Source organism: Buceros rhinoceros, unplaced genomic scaffold (assembly GCF_000710305.1).
Source record: "Buceros rhinoceros silvestris isolate BGI_N320 unplaced genomic scaffold, ASM71030v1 scaffold14676, whole genome shotgun sequence".
Classification (NCBI taxonomy): domain Eukaryota; kingdom Metazoa; phylum Chordata; class Aves; order Bucerotiformes; family Bucerotidae; genus Buceros; species Buceros rhinoceros.
The window spans coordinates 713-14,337 of NW_010415881.1; the positions used below are offsets into that span (position 1 = coordinate 713).

General features: G+C 41.6%; 1 protein-coding gene across 1 annotated transcript; it reads left to right on the top strand.

The window, feature by feature from the left end:
* Window positions 1–297: 297 nt before the first annotated feature.
* SKIL (SKI-like proto-oncogene) lies at window positions 298–12,335 on the top strand. The gene is made up of 6 exons (XM_010137583.1): window positions 298–1,404; window positions 6,117–6,214; window positions 7,645–7,883; window positions 8,090–8,322; window positions 9,387–9,611; window positions 12,174–12,335. Exons 1-6 carry the CDS (start codon window positions 298–300, stop codon window positions 12,333–12,335), a joined length of 2,064 nt encoding a protein of 687 aa, XP_010135885.1.
* Window positions 12,336–13,625: the final 1,290 nt, after the last annotated feature.

The window sequence follows — 13,625 nt, forward strand, 5'->3', positions numbered from 1 at the left end:
GTAAGATGTGAAGAAAAGCTTTTATATATGTATTGCAATGAGGGGTTTTATATTAGAAAATTGAACAGATAGCTATAAAAGAAACATTCGTGTAACCTCTCCATTATTAATTTTGTGTTATAACATTCAGAATGCGTTACAGTTTTTACTGTGGGCTGAATAAGTAGCATTTTACTGAAAGGAGTGCAAAACTCGCTGTACCTGCGGTTTTCAAGACCATTCAAAATTGTTTTTTGTATGAACAAGCAGGAAAATGCACATTCAAGACTGACTCAGTCAAAGTTCCAGTGTTCAGCAATGGAAAGCCCGCAAATAAACTTCCCCCTAGGTCTAGTTTCAGACCAAAAAAGGACTGGGATCCAAGAGGATGGGAGCCCTCCATTAAAAAAAGCAATGACAGATGTGCATGTAAATAGCAAAGTGCGAGTCGTAATAAATAAATTGCCAACGATAAAGAAGGAAAACTTGGACGAATATGACGAAACTCCTGTGGAAGCTGATGGGGAAACCACCAAGCCCAGCAGTGCTTCTCTCTCTGAGCCTCTGAACTTAAATCCAGGTTTGAAGCACACACTGGCCCAGTTCCACCTGAGCAGCCAGAGTTCACTGGGTGGACCGGCAGCTTTCTCAGCTCGCTATTCCCAGGAAAGTATGTCACCCACCGTCTTCTTGCCTCTTCCATCGCCGCAAATCCTTTCCGGCCCGCTGCTCATTCCTCCGGACAGCTCCACAGAGCTCACCCAGACTGTGCTGGAGGGGGAGTCTATCTCTTGTTTTAAAGTGGGAGGAGAAAAAAGACTTTGCCTGCCTCAAGTGTTGAATTCAGTGCTCCGAGACTTTTCACTGCAACAGATCAACACGGTGTGTGACGAACTGTATATCTACTGCTCAAGGTGCACTTCCGACCAGCTTCATATTCTGAAGGTTTTGGGAATTCTTCCGTTTAACGCTCCGTCCTGTGGGCTCATTACGCTGACCGATGCTCAGAGACTATGCAATGCTTTACTACGTCCTCGCGCTTTTCCCCAAAACGGCAGTTTTCTCCCCGGTAAGAACACCTTGGCCCAGCTGAAAGAGACTGGCAGTGCCTTTGAGGTAGAGCACGAATGCCTGGGCAAGTGCCAGGGGTTGTTTGCGCCGCAGTTCTACCTTGCGCCGGATGACCCATGTATCCAGTGTTTGGAGTGCTACGGCATGTTCTCGCCCCAGACGTTTGTGATGCATTCACACAGGTCCCCGGACAAGAGGACCTGCCACTGGGGGTTCGAATCGGCCAAGTGGCACTGCTACCTGCACATTAACCAAAAATACTTAGGGACGTCGGAGGAGCGGAAGCTGAAGCATCTCCTGGAGGAAATGAAGGAGAAATTTAGCGAGAAAAATCAGAAAAGGACTCGGTCCAAAGTAAGTTCACCTACTGTTGTCAAACTCCCAAATCTCTTTCTGCTCACACGTAAATACCTGTTCTGGAAGTGCCTTGTTTGCCTTTTGTAAGTGGGAATGCTTGTCAAATCAAGCCTGAGTTAAAGCCGTGAGAGCTTCACCATGGAAATACATTTCTCGTTAAAAGGTGCGGTAATTTCTTTCGACTTCGGGCTCTGAGTAACTGCTTTTGAGCTGGTTTGGCTTTGTTGGTTCTTTTTCTGTTCTAAGGCTTGCAGTATCTGGAAAATTCAGAGCTGTTGTGCAGATTTTCATTCTCCCATTTGACCTTCGAGTGTGTTTTGTGCAGTGCGTGTTGCAGCAGCAGAGCAAAGCAAAAAGGAGCTTTGAAAATCAAATATTACAAGTTAAGTCTTCATTTGTTACTTTTACTCCAGCACACGCACGTGTGGTGTGAGGACCTGGCTTGCTGAGTACCCAGTTCATGACTTCTTTACGTGCAGGGTAATGGGGCATTGACCCGAAGTCAGCATGTTCAGCAGTATCTTTCTGGTTAAACCCATTGTATAAAGATGCCAAGAAGAGGGGTTTTAAGCAGCCCGAGCAATGAGCTGGAGGCTGGTATCTTTACACTGGTTAATAATAGACGTATTTTCTCCTAAAATACTGCCGCAAGTCTGCACTGTGGTTCAGAAATACAGAGCTTGTTTTTCCCGTAGAGAGCTTCTACTTTAAATGACAGGGCAAGCATCAGATAAATACCCAGCGTCATTCATAGAGGGTACGATTTTGGGGGTCGAATGTAAAGTTAAGCAGTTTTTCCATGATTCCTGCCCTGTGTCTGTTTCTTTTCAGTGTATTTGGCATTTTTGTGTCTGTCTGGTGGTTACTGGTGTGGTTACGTATCTCTTTTGCCTGTTGGATGTTTTGTGATGGATTTTGAAATAACAGCAAGCGCAGTCCAGATGGTTGTGCCCGAAATGTGCTCTCAGTCGACCCCTTTCAGCATAAACTTTTGAGAATGTGGTAGTGCAGGAAGGCTGTCTGCAGTACCAGGTGTTTTTACTGTTGTGCCAGCCTACAGCAAGGGATTTGAGCAGAAAATTCCCGTGGCAGTCTGCAGCATGGCATGCTTCCACGTGCTGAATTAGCTGAAGGTGCAGGTAAGGTCATAGCGAGGAGATTTGCTTTTCATGGGATAAGGGCACGGCAGCCTTTATTCTCGCAGTGCCAGCGTAGGTCATACGCTATAGCGTGGTGGGCGCATCAGTGGAAATACTCTTCCATAGTCACGCCTATCAAACCGCTTCTCTTCCACAGCAGCAGATTTCAGACCACGAGAGCTTTCAGTTCCATGTGTACAGATGAAAAAAACCAGCTGAAACAAGCAGGAACAGCAGTTTGGACTGGACCGGTGCAAATGAACTGCAAAAACTTTCTGGACTCTTCCGTTGCAGACCTGTGTAGTTCTTTCTTACAAAGCTGCATATGAAATCAGAGCGAGAGAAACGGAAAACTTGAGCAAAGATGTAGTAGTGGGGCAGGGTTCTGTTTCTTTTTTTTTATTATTATTTGTCTCATGGATATTTATCTGGGAAGTACAAAAGATGAGGAGAGTTTAATAGGAGAGCATTGGAGCCTCTCTTTCCTCCTCGTGGGGAAGCTTGTGCTGCTTCAGTCGTCTTTTCATTCCTTCGTTTCTGTGGTGAGAGGGAGGTGAGGTACACCGTGTAGGAGAGATAGGTATGACATGTAAACATCCCTTTTTCTTACGCTCCTGGGGAACTCTATATGCAGGGTGGGACATTTGTTATGCTGTCACCTTCTTACCACCTTTGCTGAGTCAGTCCTCAGAAGTGCTGATGCATCTTGGAGAGCCCAGGCAGAGCAGTCCCCTGGGCCAGGTCTTTGTCCATTCAGTAATAAATAAATTATTAATGAAATCCTATGGTCTTTGGAGCATCCTAGATCCTGTGCCTTGCCTCTCCATAGCATTTCACGCTGGGTTTATTCACCTTACAGTGCAAATATGCTTTTGCTTTCAGTATTGTAAGAGCAGACAATGTACTGACGGGTTTAATTCCTCTCTCTTCTTTGTGCTGATAAAAAAGCTGTAAGCTCTCTATTGGATTGTCACCGAGTTTCTCATTCTCTGCTGAGTTCTTCTGCAGTGTAATATCCACCTGCTCTTGTGGAGCAGCCGTCACTAAGCCTCTGCAGGTCTCTGCGCAGTCAGGTCCTTGTTCCCTTTGACTTTGCGACGGTTTCTGTTAATCACTCTGCACAAAAACTTTGTCTCGATTCATCACTGTGCGTGGGGAAAAGCCACAGTGTGGAGATTTAACATTTCTTCTGAGCGTTTTTATGAGTCCCATCACTGCTAAAACTACTGGCTTAATGATTTGGCTGAAACCACTGCTTATCTATATATATATTTTTTCCCCCTTATAAAGAACACCTTTGTACAACAAGCTTCAGAAGAAAAATAAGACATTTTTCATGCAGTTTAGGTAGACGTCATTCAATTTTAAGTTTACTTGGATATATTGTGTTTATGGAATTATTTAAGAGCATCTAAACAGATTGTTAGGTAGTGAAATCCACATGCATATATTGAAGTAGATGTTTTATCTCTACTTTATTAACCTGGATGATGTGAGGAAGGAATCCTGTTGGAAAAAGACTTAGTGTGTGTTTACAATAACGTTTAATTTTCTTTCCTAAGTAAAAATTCAGTTGCAGGTTATGTAATTCATTTGCAAAATGCACGCTAATGGGTAGACAGTACAGTTGGTTTCCGTTTGAAATAGGTGGGAATGTAAAAATCTGACCTAATAACTTGAGAATAAATGTTACCTGATACATAATTTCATACATAAGTATCTAAACATGATAAAATGTGAGTCCTAAAACATGTGATTCAGAAGTTAAAATTGGATTCCTGTGTACGAGCTGGAATGTAAGTAGAAGAATATATGTATATTATTTAATTTCCTATAATGATCTGAATAAGTAGAAAAAGGTCGACAAGCGTGTGGATGAGGCTGTTTTTCTCAAGGTTATTTGCTGCATTTCTAATCTTTATTATTTAGAGTCTTGGTTATGGATTTTCTATTCTGGAGCTGAGCTTTCTTTCACCCTCTCTCCTTTCTATCTGCGTTGGAACCAATTTGAGGAACAGCAAGGGCTGGGTTAAATTCCAGTGTCTTTACTAAAGCTGAATTTAGTGGGCAGGAGGATTTGTCCAGAATATTGTAGATGGGATTTGGTCTCTCTCATGGTCAAGTGATATTTGGTTCTCCAGATCTTGGTGTGTAACCAGGTACTCTCTTCACTGCCACAGATGAAGTCTCGTGTAGTTTATTTCAGGGTGTGTAAATACAAACTTTTCTGAGGATCTGTCTTGTACACAAGGAATTGCGTCGGAATGCCAGACAGTGGGGCTGGCTGGGATGGTGGTAACTTCCTCCGTGACGGTGGGTACGGTGCTGTGCCTTGGATGTGCTGGTAACACTCCAGGATTCTGGCTGCTGCTGGGCAGCGTCCAGGCTTTCTCTGTTTCATGTTCAGCCCCTGCAGCGAGCAGACTGGGTGTGGGCAAGAGACTGGCAGAGGACAGAGAGATACTCAGTGCTTTATAATGTCACCCCCAGCAATAAAAACTGCGATAGAAAGAGAAGAAAGAGCTTTGGCATGCAGGGTGGAGGTTTTTGGGAGACTGGCTGGGCATCAGTGTGCCTGTGGGAGGTGTGAGCGATGTCCTTTGCTTCACTCGTTTTTTCTCTTTCCTTCACCTATTACACTGTCTTGATCTTCAGCCAGTAGCTTTCTTGCTTTTGTCCCTATCCCGTTGGGGGTGGTGGTGAGGCAGCAGCCACGTGGGTGCTTGGCTGCTGGCTGGGGTAAACAGCCAGACCTTACCCCAAAACCTGCTTCCCAAGGCTGTGTTAGTACAGTGAAGTTAAGATCCAGTTCCTTAGCTATGAGTCTTGTTTAAACAGGTGACAAGACACCTTTCACTTGAAATTAACAGTAGCTTTGCAGTGGAGCACCAAGTATCACCAGTAACTTCGACTAAAGAGTGATTCCAAACATATTTCTCGAGACAAACAGAACAAGAATTGCTGTCCAAACGCACAAACAAATCACACAGAAGGTTTTTTAAGAGGATGTATTCTCATGCACCTGAACTAATTTTGTTTGTTACTGCCATGGGAATGGAGTTGTCATGTTACTGCAGCAGCTTTGCCCACTTCTGTAATAAAAACTGGTGACAGCTGGAGAAAGTTCCATCTCTGGGACCCAGTAACTGTTCCATTTTATTCACAGGTTTTATTTCGTAATAAAGTGTTTGGCAGGTGCTTACTGTGATGTAGATACTTTATGGCAAAAGGCTCCTACAGCCTTTCAGGAATCCTAGTTTCTGCTTTCTGTTTCTCCCAAGAATTCTTAGTATGCCTCTGGCAGAGTTCTGGAAACTCAGCAGAGCTTTTATATAGGTTTGTAAAGAGATTTTCTTTTAATTTTGTTGTTACTTTGCCTGTGATGGGGAATTGGAGATCGAAGAAACTCCTGTGGCTGCGTCTCTGCCAAACACTCTCCATTTTCCAGTACCCCAGTTGCTCTGGTGTGTATGTATTAATGGTGTAAAAGCCGTTCCACTGAGGAGCACTTATGGAAATGTAAATAACATGTACTCATCTTCCAGTTACCCGTGTATTTTGGCTTTTTAGGCAGATTCGCAGCAGAACCTGGAATTACCACAGTGGTATCCTGTTATAAAGCAAGAAGCAGAAACTGATCCTCAGCCACCTTCCTTTTTCCATCCCAGGTAACTGAATTTCCTGTGCAGAACTGTAAGTGCTCTATGTACAAGTTCTTAAATGCTTTTGGCTATGTAAAGGTAATTAAAACTGAAAAAACTGCGCTTACTACCTGAACTGGTGGGAAAACTCATAAGGGATTGTAGAGGAAAACTTGAACCCTAACTTTTAACGTGTTTCTTAGTGTAAGTACTAAAGAACAGCTTATGGGTGGTTCTGGTACAGGACTCAAGCTGTGATCTGTGATGTTCTTCAGCAGACAACACGAGTGAAACATAATGACAGTTTCCCTTTTCAAAGTAGAAATGACAGGAGGTAATTTTTAATCTTCCATATTATAATACAACGCCTGTATGTGAAAAGCTGCATAGGGCTATTTTCCATGAGTGCAACTTCGTTTCCTTTCAAAAAGGGCTGGTGAAAGGTGTTTGAAGGCTTTCTGCCACGCCACAACAATGGCTGCGGCTGAAGCGGCTGTTGCATAGTTTCCTGGTTTTAGAAACCAAGTTCATTTCTGTAACATAGTACAGTTTGTCATTGGCACCAGCGAGGGAAAAAGTTTCTTGATGTACCTCTTACCCTCATCCCCATGAGGATGTGCATTTACCACCCTGTCTGGGTGAGACCAGGCTCCTGGCTAGCAGCGTGCATCAAAGCAATGCACACCCATCGAACCAGTTCCCAGGCTTAACACATGAACGGTGGAACTCGCGCGGTGGTCCCTCGGTTTGCTGCTTCTGTTGGTACCTTCCTTCAGGACTAGGGGCAAGCAAAGTCTTGAACACTGCGGTGTTAACTCCAGCTTCATGGCACTGATGATCTTGGCACTGACCTTAGCGCATCTGGTGCTCTTTTCCCCCTGTACTAGACACAAGCTGAGTGGCTCTGTAGGGCGGTACAGAAGGTGCTCCCAGGAGTCCAGGAGCTGTGAAAATCCATATGGATTGCTCGGTGTACATGGGAAAGAAGGTCCAGCGTGGCTCTCAGACATGCCCCAGCACTGTCACTACACAGCTTTGCTATTTAAAGAGTGAGGTGCTCCTTCCTGCTGCCCTGATCGCTTCCTGCATCCTCCATTGCTAATATAAGGATTATGAAAACGCTGGAGAGTCTGGATTCTAATGGCATTCTAATTTCACTCTTTGCATTTAAATTAAGACTTCATATGATTTTCTATATGATTATTTTAATCAGCCACGTTTGGAAAATCCTCTTGTTTGATTCCAGCCTCAAAACCTTATCTAGATAATCTACTCAGTAAAGATTAAGTGGATCGTTAGGATTTCCTTTTGCATAGAAAAAATTTACAAAGGATGTGCTTATTTTTCATTTAGGCTTTTACAGGTCAAAATCACATTAGGTTAAACTTACTGCTCTCTACATCATCATTTATTATGCCTTCTCTCCCATTCTTACTTTTACTGTTCTACTGTTTCAGTTACTACCTTTATATGTGTGATAAAGTGGTTGCCCCAAATGTATCTCTCGCATCACAATATAAGGATGTTGCAAAAACAGCAGTCAAAGCTTCAGAAGTAATTAAATCCTCACCTGGACAGTCGGAGAAGAAGCTCAGTAGTGGAAAGCACAAAAAAGCTGCCTCCTATCCAGAGCTTTCTCTTGAAGAACAGGAAAAGATTGACTTGAAAACTGGTGTGGAGCAGCATAAACATTTAGGTGAGTAGTGAAAAAGTGTTGAAGTCTTTCCAGCTTTTATACAATATAACATTTGAAAGCTCAGCACCAAGCTAGTATTTTGTGATGTCATTTTAGCTCTCAAAAAATGATTTTGGCTTTATAATCTTCAGTTTTCTTTGCATGTTGTTCACTTTGGAAGTCGAATTTTCTGCAATTGTTATGCTGGGTTCTTGTTTTCTCTACAGGCCCACTTGTGTCAACTCGTTCTGCAAGATCTGAACGTGTTTCTTCCAAAGTCCCTAGAGACTCTAGCCGTGTCGAAGCAGGTAACGACATGCGAACCTTGTCCCCCACTCTCATGAAGGACATCAGTTGTGAAGATGACAAGGGAAGGATCATGGAAGAAGTGATGAAAACCTACATCAAACAACAAGAGAAACTAAATTCCATTTTGCGGAGGAAGCAGCAGCTTCAAATGGTACCGTGTCAATCTGACCGCATTTCACTTGTGACATCAGAAAGCTGCTGTTAGCTTGTTGGATGTAGAATCAAGATGTCAGATTGCATTCATTTAGAAACAACCAAAACACGCACAGAATTTCCCCCGGGCTTGAATCCAGACACCAGATCTTTAATATCTTTATGCTTATTGGTTCGAGTCTGCCAATAATGGGTGTTCTTTCAGCTTGCAGCTACCATGTTCAAGCAGCTCCTCCTTGTATTTTACCCAAGTGAAAACCACTTCTTTCGCTTTAAAATGTTTTCCAAACATTTAAGTATTTTGGCAAATAAAATCCTCTAAAATTTCTCAGTTTTCAGGATTTTAGAAGATGCAGACACCAGTATTCTAGGAGTGGTCTTACTACTGCCCTGTGTAAAAAAGAGTATAACTTTCCTATTCCTGTTTGATAAGCCCTTGTTTTAGGGGGCACCTCACTAGTCTTTTAATAATGGTTGACACTAAAAGCTGTCGTTCACTTGTGATTTTGCCTCATTTTTGTTTTCTGAATTTAGGTAGACACAGTCCTTGCTCCTTACGTTCATAGACCAGATCTAATATTTTAGTTGAGTTTATTTGAAGTTAAGCTCAGAATCGATGGGCTCAGATAAGGCTCTAGTGCTGCTACTTTTAAGTTGTTCTGCTGTTGGAGGTAAAGCTTGTAGATGAGTTAAGAGCAAAATTAAACCTTTAAAAAATACCAAAATGCTAGTGGAAAAAGAAATCCAGCACATTTATTCTGTTTTCTGATGATGCTCATACATCTTCAAAGGATGTTGTAGTAAATCAGTGCTGCTGCTTTCTGAGGTTCACTGCTGGAAGTGGTGAATCTGTTTCTGGAAGCTCTGTGTACTTGGAACCATAATTTCTTAAGAATGAAACGCTTGCCGCAGAACTGCGGACTGTCATAAGTGGATAAATACCATTATCAGGCTATTGTTACCAGTAGATAAATGTGCTCTTTTTGGTGTCATTGTTTAAATACAGTTTTCTGCTTGTCTGGTCTTAGAACCAAGGTATGTGATCCTGATTTTTCTTAACAGGAAGTGGAAATGTTAAGCAACTCTAAAGCTATGAAGGAACTAACTGAAGAGCAGCAGAATTTACAAAAAGAACTTGAATGTTTGCAAACAGAGCATGCCCAAAGGATGGAAGAATTTTATTTTGAGCAGAGAGACTTGGAGAAGAAGCTGGACCAAGTGATGAAGCAAAAGTGTAGCTGTGACTCCAATTTAGAAAAAGACAAAGAAGCTGAATATGCAGCACAGGTGAGAAGAGAGAGCTTATTTCAAACTAAACTCAATTTAGCATATCAGGAATTTGTGAAGCTGGTGCTTGGCCACCTTAAGGTTTTGTCTTCTCCGTGTGTTCTCATACCATAGACAATACCAAAGTGTTTCACAGGGACAGCAGTATTTATTTACCCGTTCCTGGATAGAAACTGAGGTAGTATGCAACCTAGAGAAACGTGATGTTGTTGATGGAACATGAAACATAAGATCTGTTAACGTCCTCATTTCAAATGAATCATGTTTTTGATGCATATAGGTCTGCCCATGGTATAGAATTAAACATTCCCATTTTAGTTATAAAAGTAAATTACTCATTTTCTCCTTCTTTTTATGTTAACAAAACCCAATATAAACCTCTCAACCACCATTTTGTCAGCTGAGTAGCAAACCTTGCTGCTCTGTCTGCTCTGTGGTGGTAGCATCTTCTGCAATACGTGATGAGCCCCTTCTGTGCTCTGTCAAAGCGTTTTGGTCATGAGCGCTCCTGGGAATGAGTATCATGGTTTTGTCTCTCATTCCTGCCTCTTGGGTTCATATGGCAAAACCTATGGAGGTATTTTTTTTCCTCCCACTTTCCTTTTAACTTTTACTGTTGCTTCTTCATGTTGGAGGTTAATTATGTCATTTTAATGGGAAAAATACAGTTAATGCTAAAGGGAGCCGTGGGACGCCCCTCTTCAAGATCAGGTGTAGTTACAGTTAACTGTACAGTGATCTATTTTGTACGGTGTGACAGAAAACTCGTCTTCACAGGCTTGGTTTTTTTTAAGTAAACAAAATCTAAAACTTAAGCTCACTAAAGCTTTGTGGTCATCTGATCATAGCTGTGTGTATTTCCTGTCTCAGAGTAGGAAACAGGCAGTACTTGTGAGACAGGTTTTGGTGTTTTCGGGGTGTAGGGCAGAGACTAACATCGTAAATCCTTCTCATGAATTTAATTTCATGACATCTCACTCCACAGATTCATAGGCTTTGCTGCCAGAAATAATCCTCTCTGACTAAGGCTTGATTTACTAAACATCTGGTACGAGCCCTATTACTGCAAGTAACGACATGTTCTAATTTATTACGATCATCGTGTAGAGCATGTTTTATATGGCTTGTGTAGCTTACTGTCTTCAGAGGGTAAAACCCACAGAGGAGGAACCCTCTTTGTACATTAAAAAATTAATAATGTGGGACTTGCAACTTGCTTCGATGTCTGTTCTTCTTTCTAGGCCTGTCTGAAGATACACTAAGTGTCTTCTCCCCCTTTTTGACTTCTTTATTGAATCGTCTGGTTTAATTGTTGCTTTACCCCATCAGTCATACTAGGCCAGCATAACCTTTCCTCAGAGCTGGAAATCAAAACGCAGCCAGAGAGGTGCTTACGTAGTACGTGCTGCGGCAGGGAGGCAGCGGGCAGTACCGTACCGCACCAGTTCACTTGCCAAAGCCATGGAGCCAGGAGATGTGCATTGATCACCTATTGCTGTCTAAGAGCTGCTTAAATATTTCTGATTATATGAAGAACTGTTTAAATACTTACGATTATACGAGTGGAGGTGAAAGTCCACAGCAGTTCCTTTGCCCAGTATGGTTTATGGTAACCAGCAAACACCGGTGGTCCTGTGTGCTCCTGCTTCTTTCACACTCGTGGCCTGTCTTCCTCAGGCTCAGTGAGACGTCTGCGTAGTGGAGTTTTATATCAGGTAGATACCGATCGTAAAGGCAGAGGAATTTTTTAGATTCAGTGAGGTCTTTTTGTGAGCAATAACCCCTTAAATCAATGGTAGAGAAGATAACTGTTTTCCAGTCTCCTTGTTTTCACTGCTGGCAGTATAAGCAATTTGACAGTGACTTTCCCACGCATGAAAAATTCATGAGACCTTTCCAGATCTCACTGTAAATAAGTTTTGATGACAGTCTAGCAAGTTTGAGTTTTACTGAACTCCAAAGATTTAATTTCTGTGTTTAAACACACGATTTCACAAAAAATTTGGGTGGAGTCATGTTTATATATGAACACACACATAAGTGCACGGACAGTCCTGTTCAAGATTCCCCAAATGTCATTTCTGGTAATTTTGTTTCATTTATACTAAAGGGTATCAGAAAACAGCATTGGTGTTTTGTTTGTTCTAGAAACACGTTCAGGCGTTGCAATAAATCAGTAATATTTTGTCAGGTAAGAGAAATTAATCTGGGAAATGGAAGAGTGCTGATTACTCTGGGATTTGTGAAACGTCTGATGCAAACATCACCACAATCTTCCTAACAGATGATAGGTCTTACTGATGTGTTCATAAAACTACAGTTTATATGGATTTAGACATCAGACGTTCCCTTTTTTATTATAGTGGGTGTTTGTGCAACTTTGATTTTTGACGTCATCTGTGTGGTGGGTAACTCTGTAATTCTCCGTAACAGTAGGAGATGGTCTGAAATAGCTTTATCTGCTGCATGGAGTGGTCATCAGTGGCATCTTGAAGTGAACAGGTGACATTTACAACGCAGTTTGCTAAAGTGTGCTCTGTCTCCTGTCTCTCTATTTTACAGCTGGCAGAATTGAGACAGCGGTTGGATCACGCTGAGGCAGATAGACAAGAGCTTCAGGATGAACTGAGACAGGAACGAGAGGCGAGGGAAAAGTTAGAGATGATGATAAAGGAATTGAAGCTCCAGATCTTGAAATCTTCAAAAAATGGGAAAGGAAAATAGAAGTTGGAAGAGGAAGCACGGCTGTGTACTTCAAACAGGGTGTTTTGGTTTTTAATGAATTTCTGTGTGATGAGAGTGTTCTCTACAGATTTCTATTTCCCAGACGAGTCCAGAAGCAGATATGCGTATATATAAATAAATAGAGATAGATAGATACACATTTCTAGATTTTCCTAACCAATGAAAATCTGCATTTCTTTGTACTGGTGTTTTTCTCAAACAACTTAAAAAAAGAAACTCTCGGTTTCGAATGACCAGTTCCTATCTATTTCTAATACGGTCTTGAGGACTCTCTGCCTTTTAACACCATCTCTTAAAATGTATGTGGTGATCTTTATTTTGCTATCAGTTGCACATCCAGTTTTAAAAGTACATGAAAAACATCCTGAATTCTTCGGAGTCAAAACCAGTTTGGGTTTCAGTGAGAATTACGTGTTCTTGAACTGGGGAAAGTAGAGGCAGCTTTTCATCTGTAAGATAACACTCCAGATCGCCACGATGATGATGATTGATCACCACGAGTGATTTACCAGCATGAGTTCTTCCCCTAATTTCATTGTGTGAAGTCAAGCTGATCTTTTCAGTATTTTGTATTTTAACAGCTCGTTGTCAATCTGAAGAGTTTTAGACCTGGCATTTGCTTGCAGTGCTGGAAGAAGAAAACATTAGGGGTTTTATTTTAATGTAAATTTAAAAATATATGATCACAATGGGATCTCTAGAATTTAAAAATCCACATTTTGTTTTCTTCTATACAGTAGATAAGAAAGAAATGTTTATAAAAGGCTTAAAGGTGGGGCTTTTCCTTATAGAAACCGAGAAAGCTTGGCTTAACTGCTTTTCAGTTAGTAACGCTTTCAAGAAGAAGCGTATTTATTACAAAATAGGTATTGGTTTCTGTAGCACCCTAAGCCTCCACACTCTGAGCTTCGTGCCAACTTAGTGGGTTTTTCTTTCATTACGTAGAACAAGCCTTAACTGACATTGCTTAAAAATAGCTTAAAAAATAAAATTCCGAGACACAGCACTTTGGAACTCCTTTCGATAGTCTCTGTGTTTGAGTGGCATGGTAAGGTTGCCATGAATTAAGAAATACAGCATGTTTGTTAAGCTAGAACATTTGAAACTGTGTAGTTGTACAGAATTGCTGTTTTATGTATCTATAATGTCTGAGTATTTCAGAAGTCTGGTTCCTAGTGGGTTAAACACATGACTACGAAGGTGGATGAAGAAATAGTTTCGCACTTCTCACCAAAAGGTTTGGTGCCGCTGAGAGATGTGAGCTGATCG

Coding starts and splice junctions, on each gene's coding strand:
- SKIL (XM_010137583.1), top strand. CDS start 298: ATGGAAAGCCCGCAAATAAACTTCCCCCTAGGTCTAGTTTCAGACCAA. Junction 7,884..8,089: donor GGAGCAGCATAAACATTTAG/GTGAGTAGTGAA, acceptor TTTTCTCTACAG/GCCCACTTGTGTCAACTCGT. Junction 8,323..9,386: donor GGAAGCAGCAGCTTCAAATG/GTACCGTGTCAA, acceptor TTTTCTTAACAG/GAAGTGGAAATGTTAAGCAA.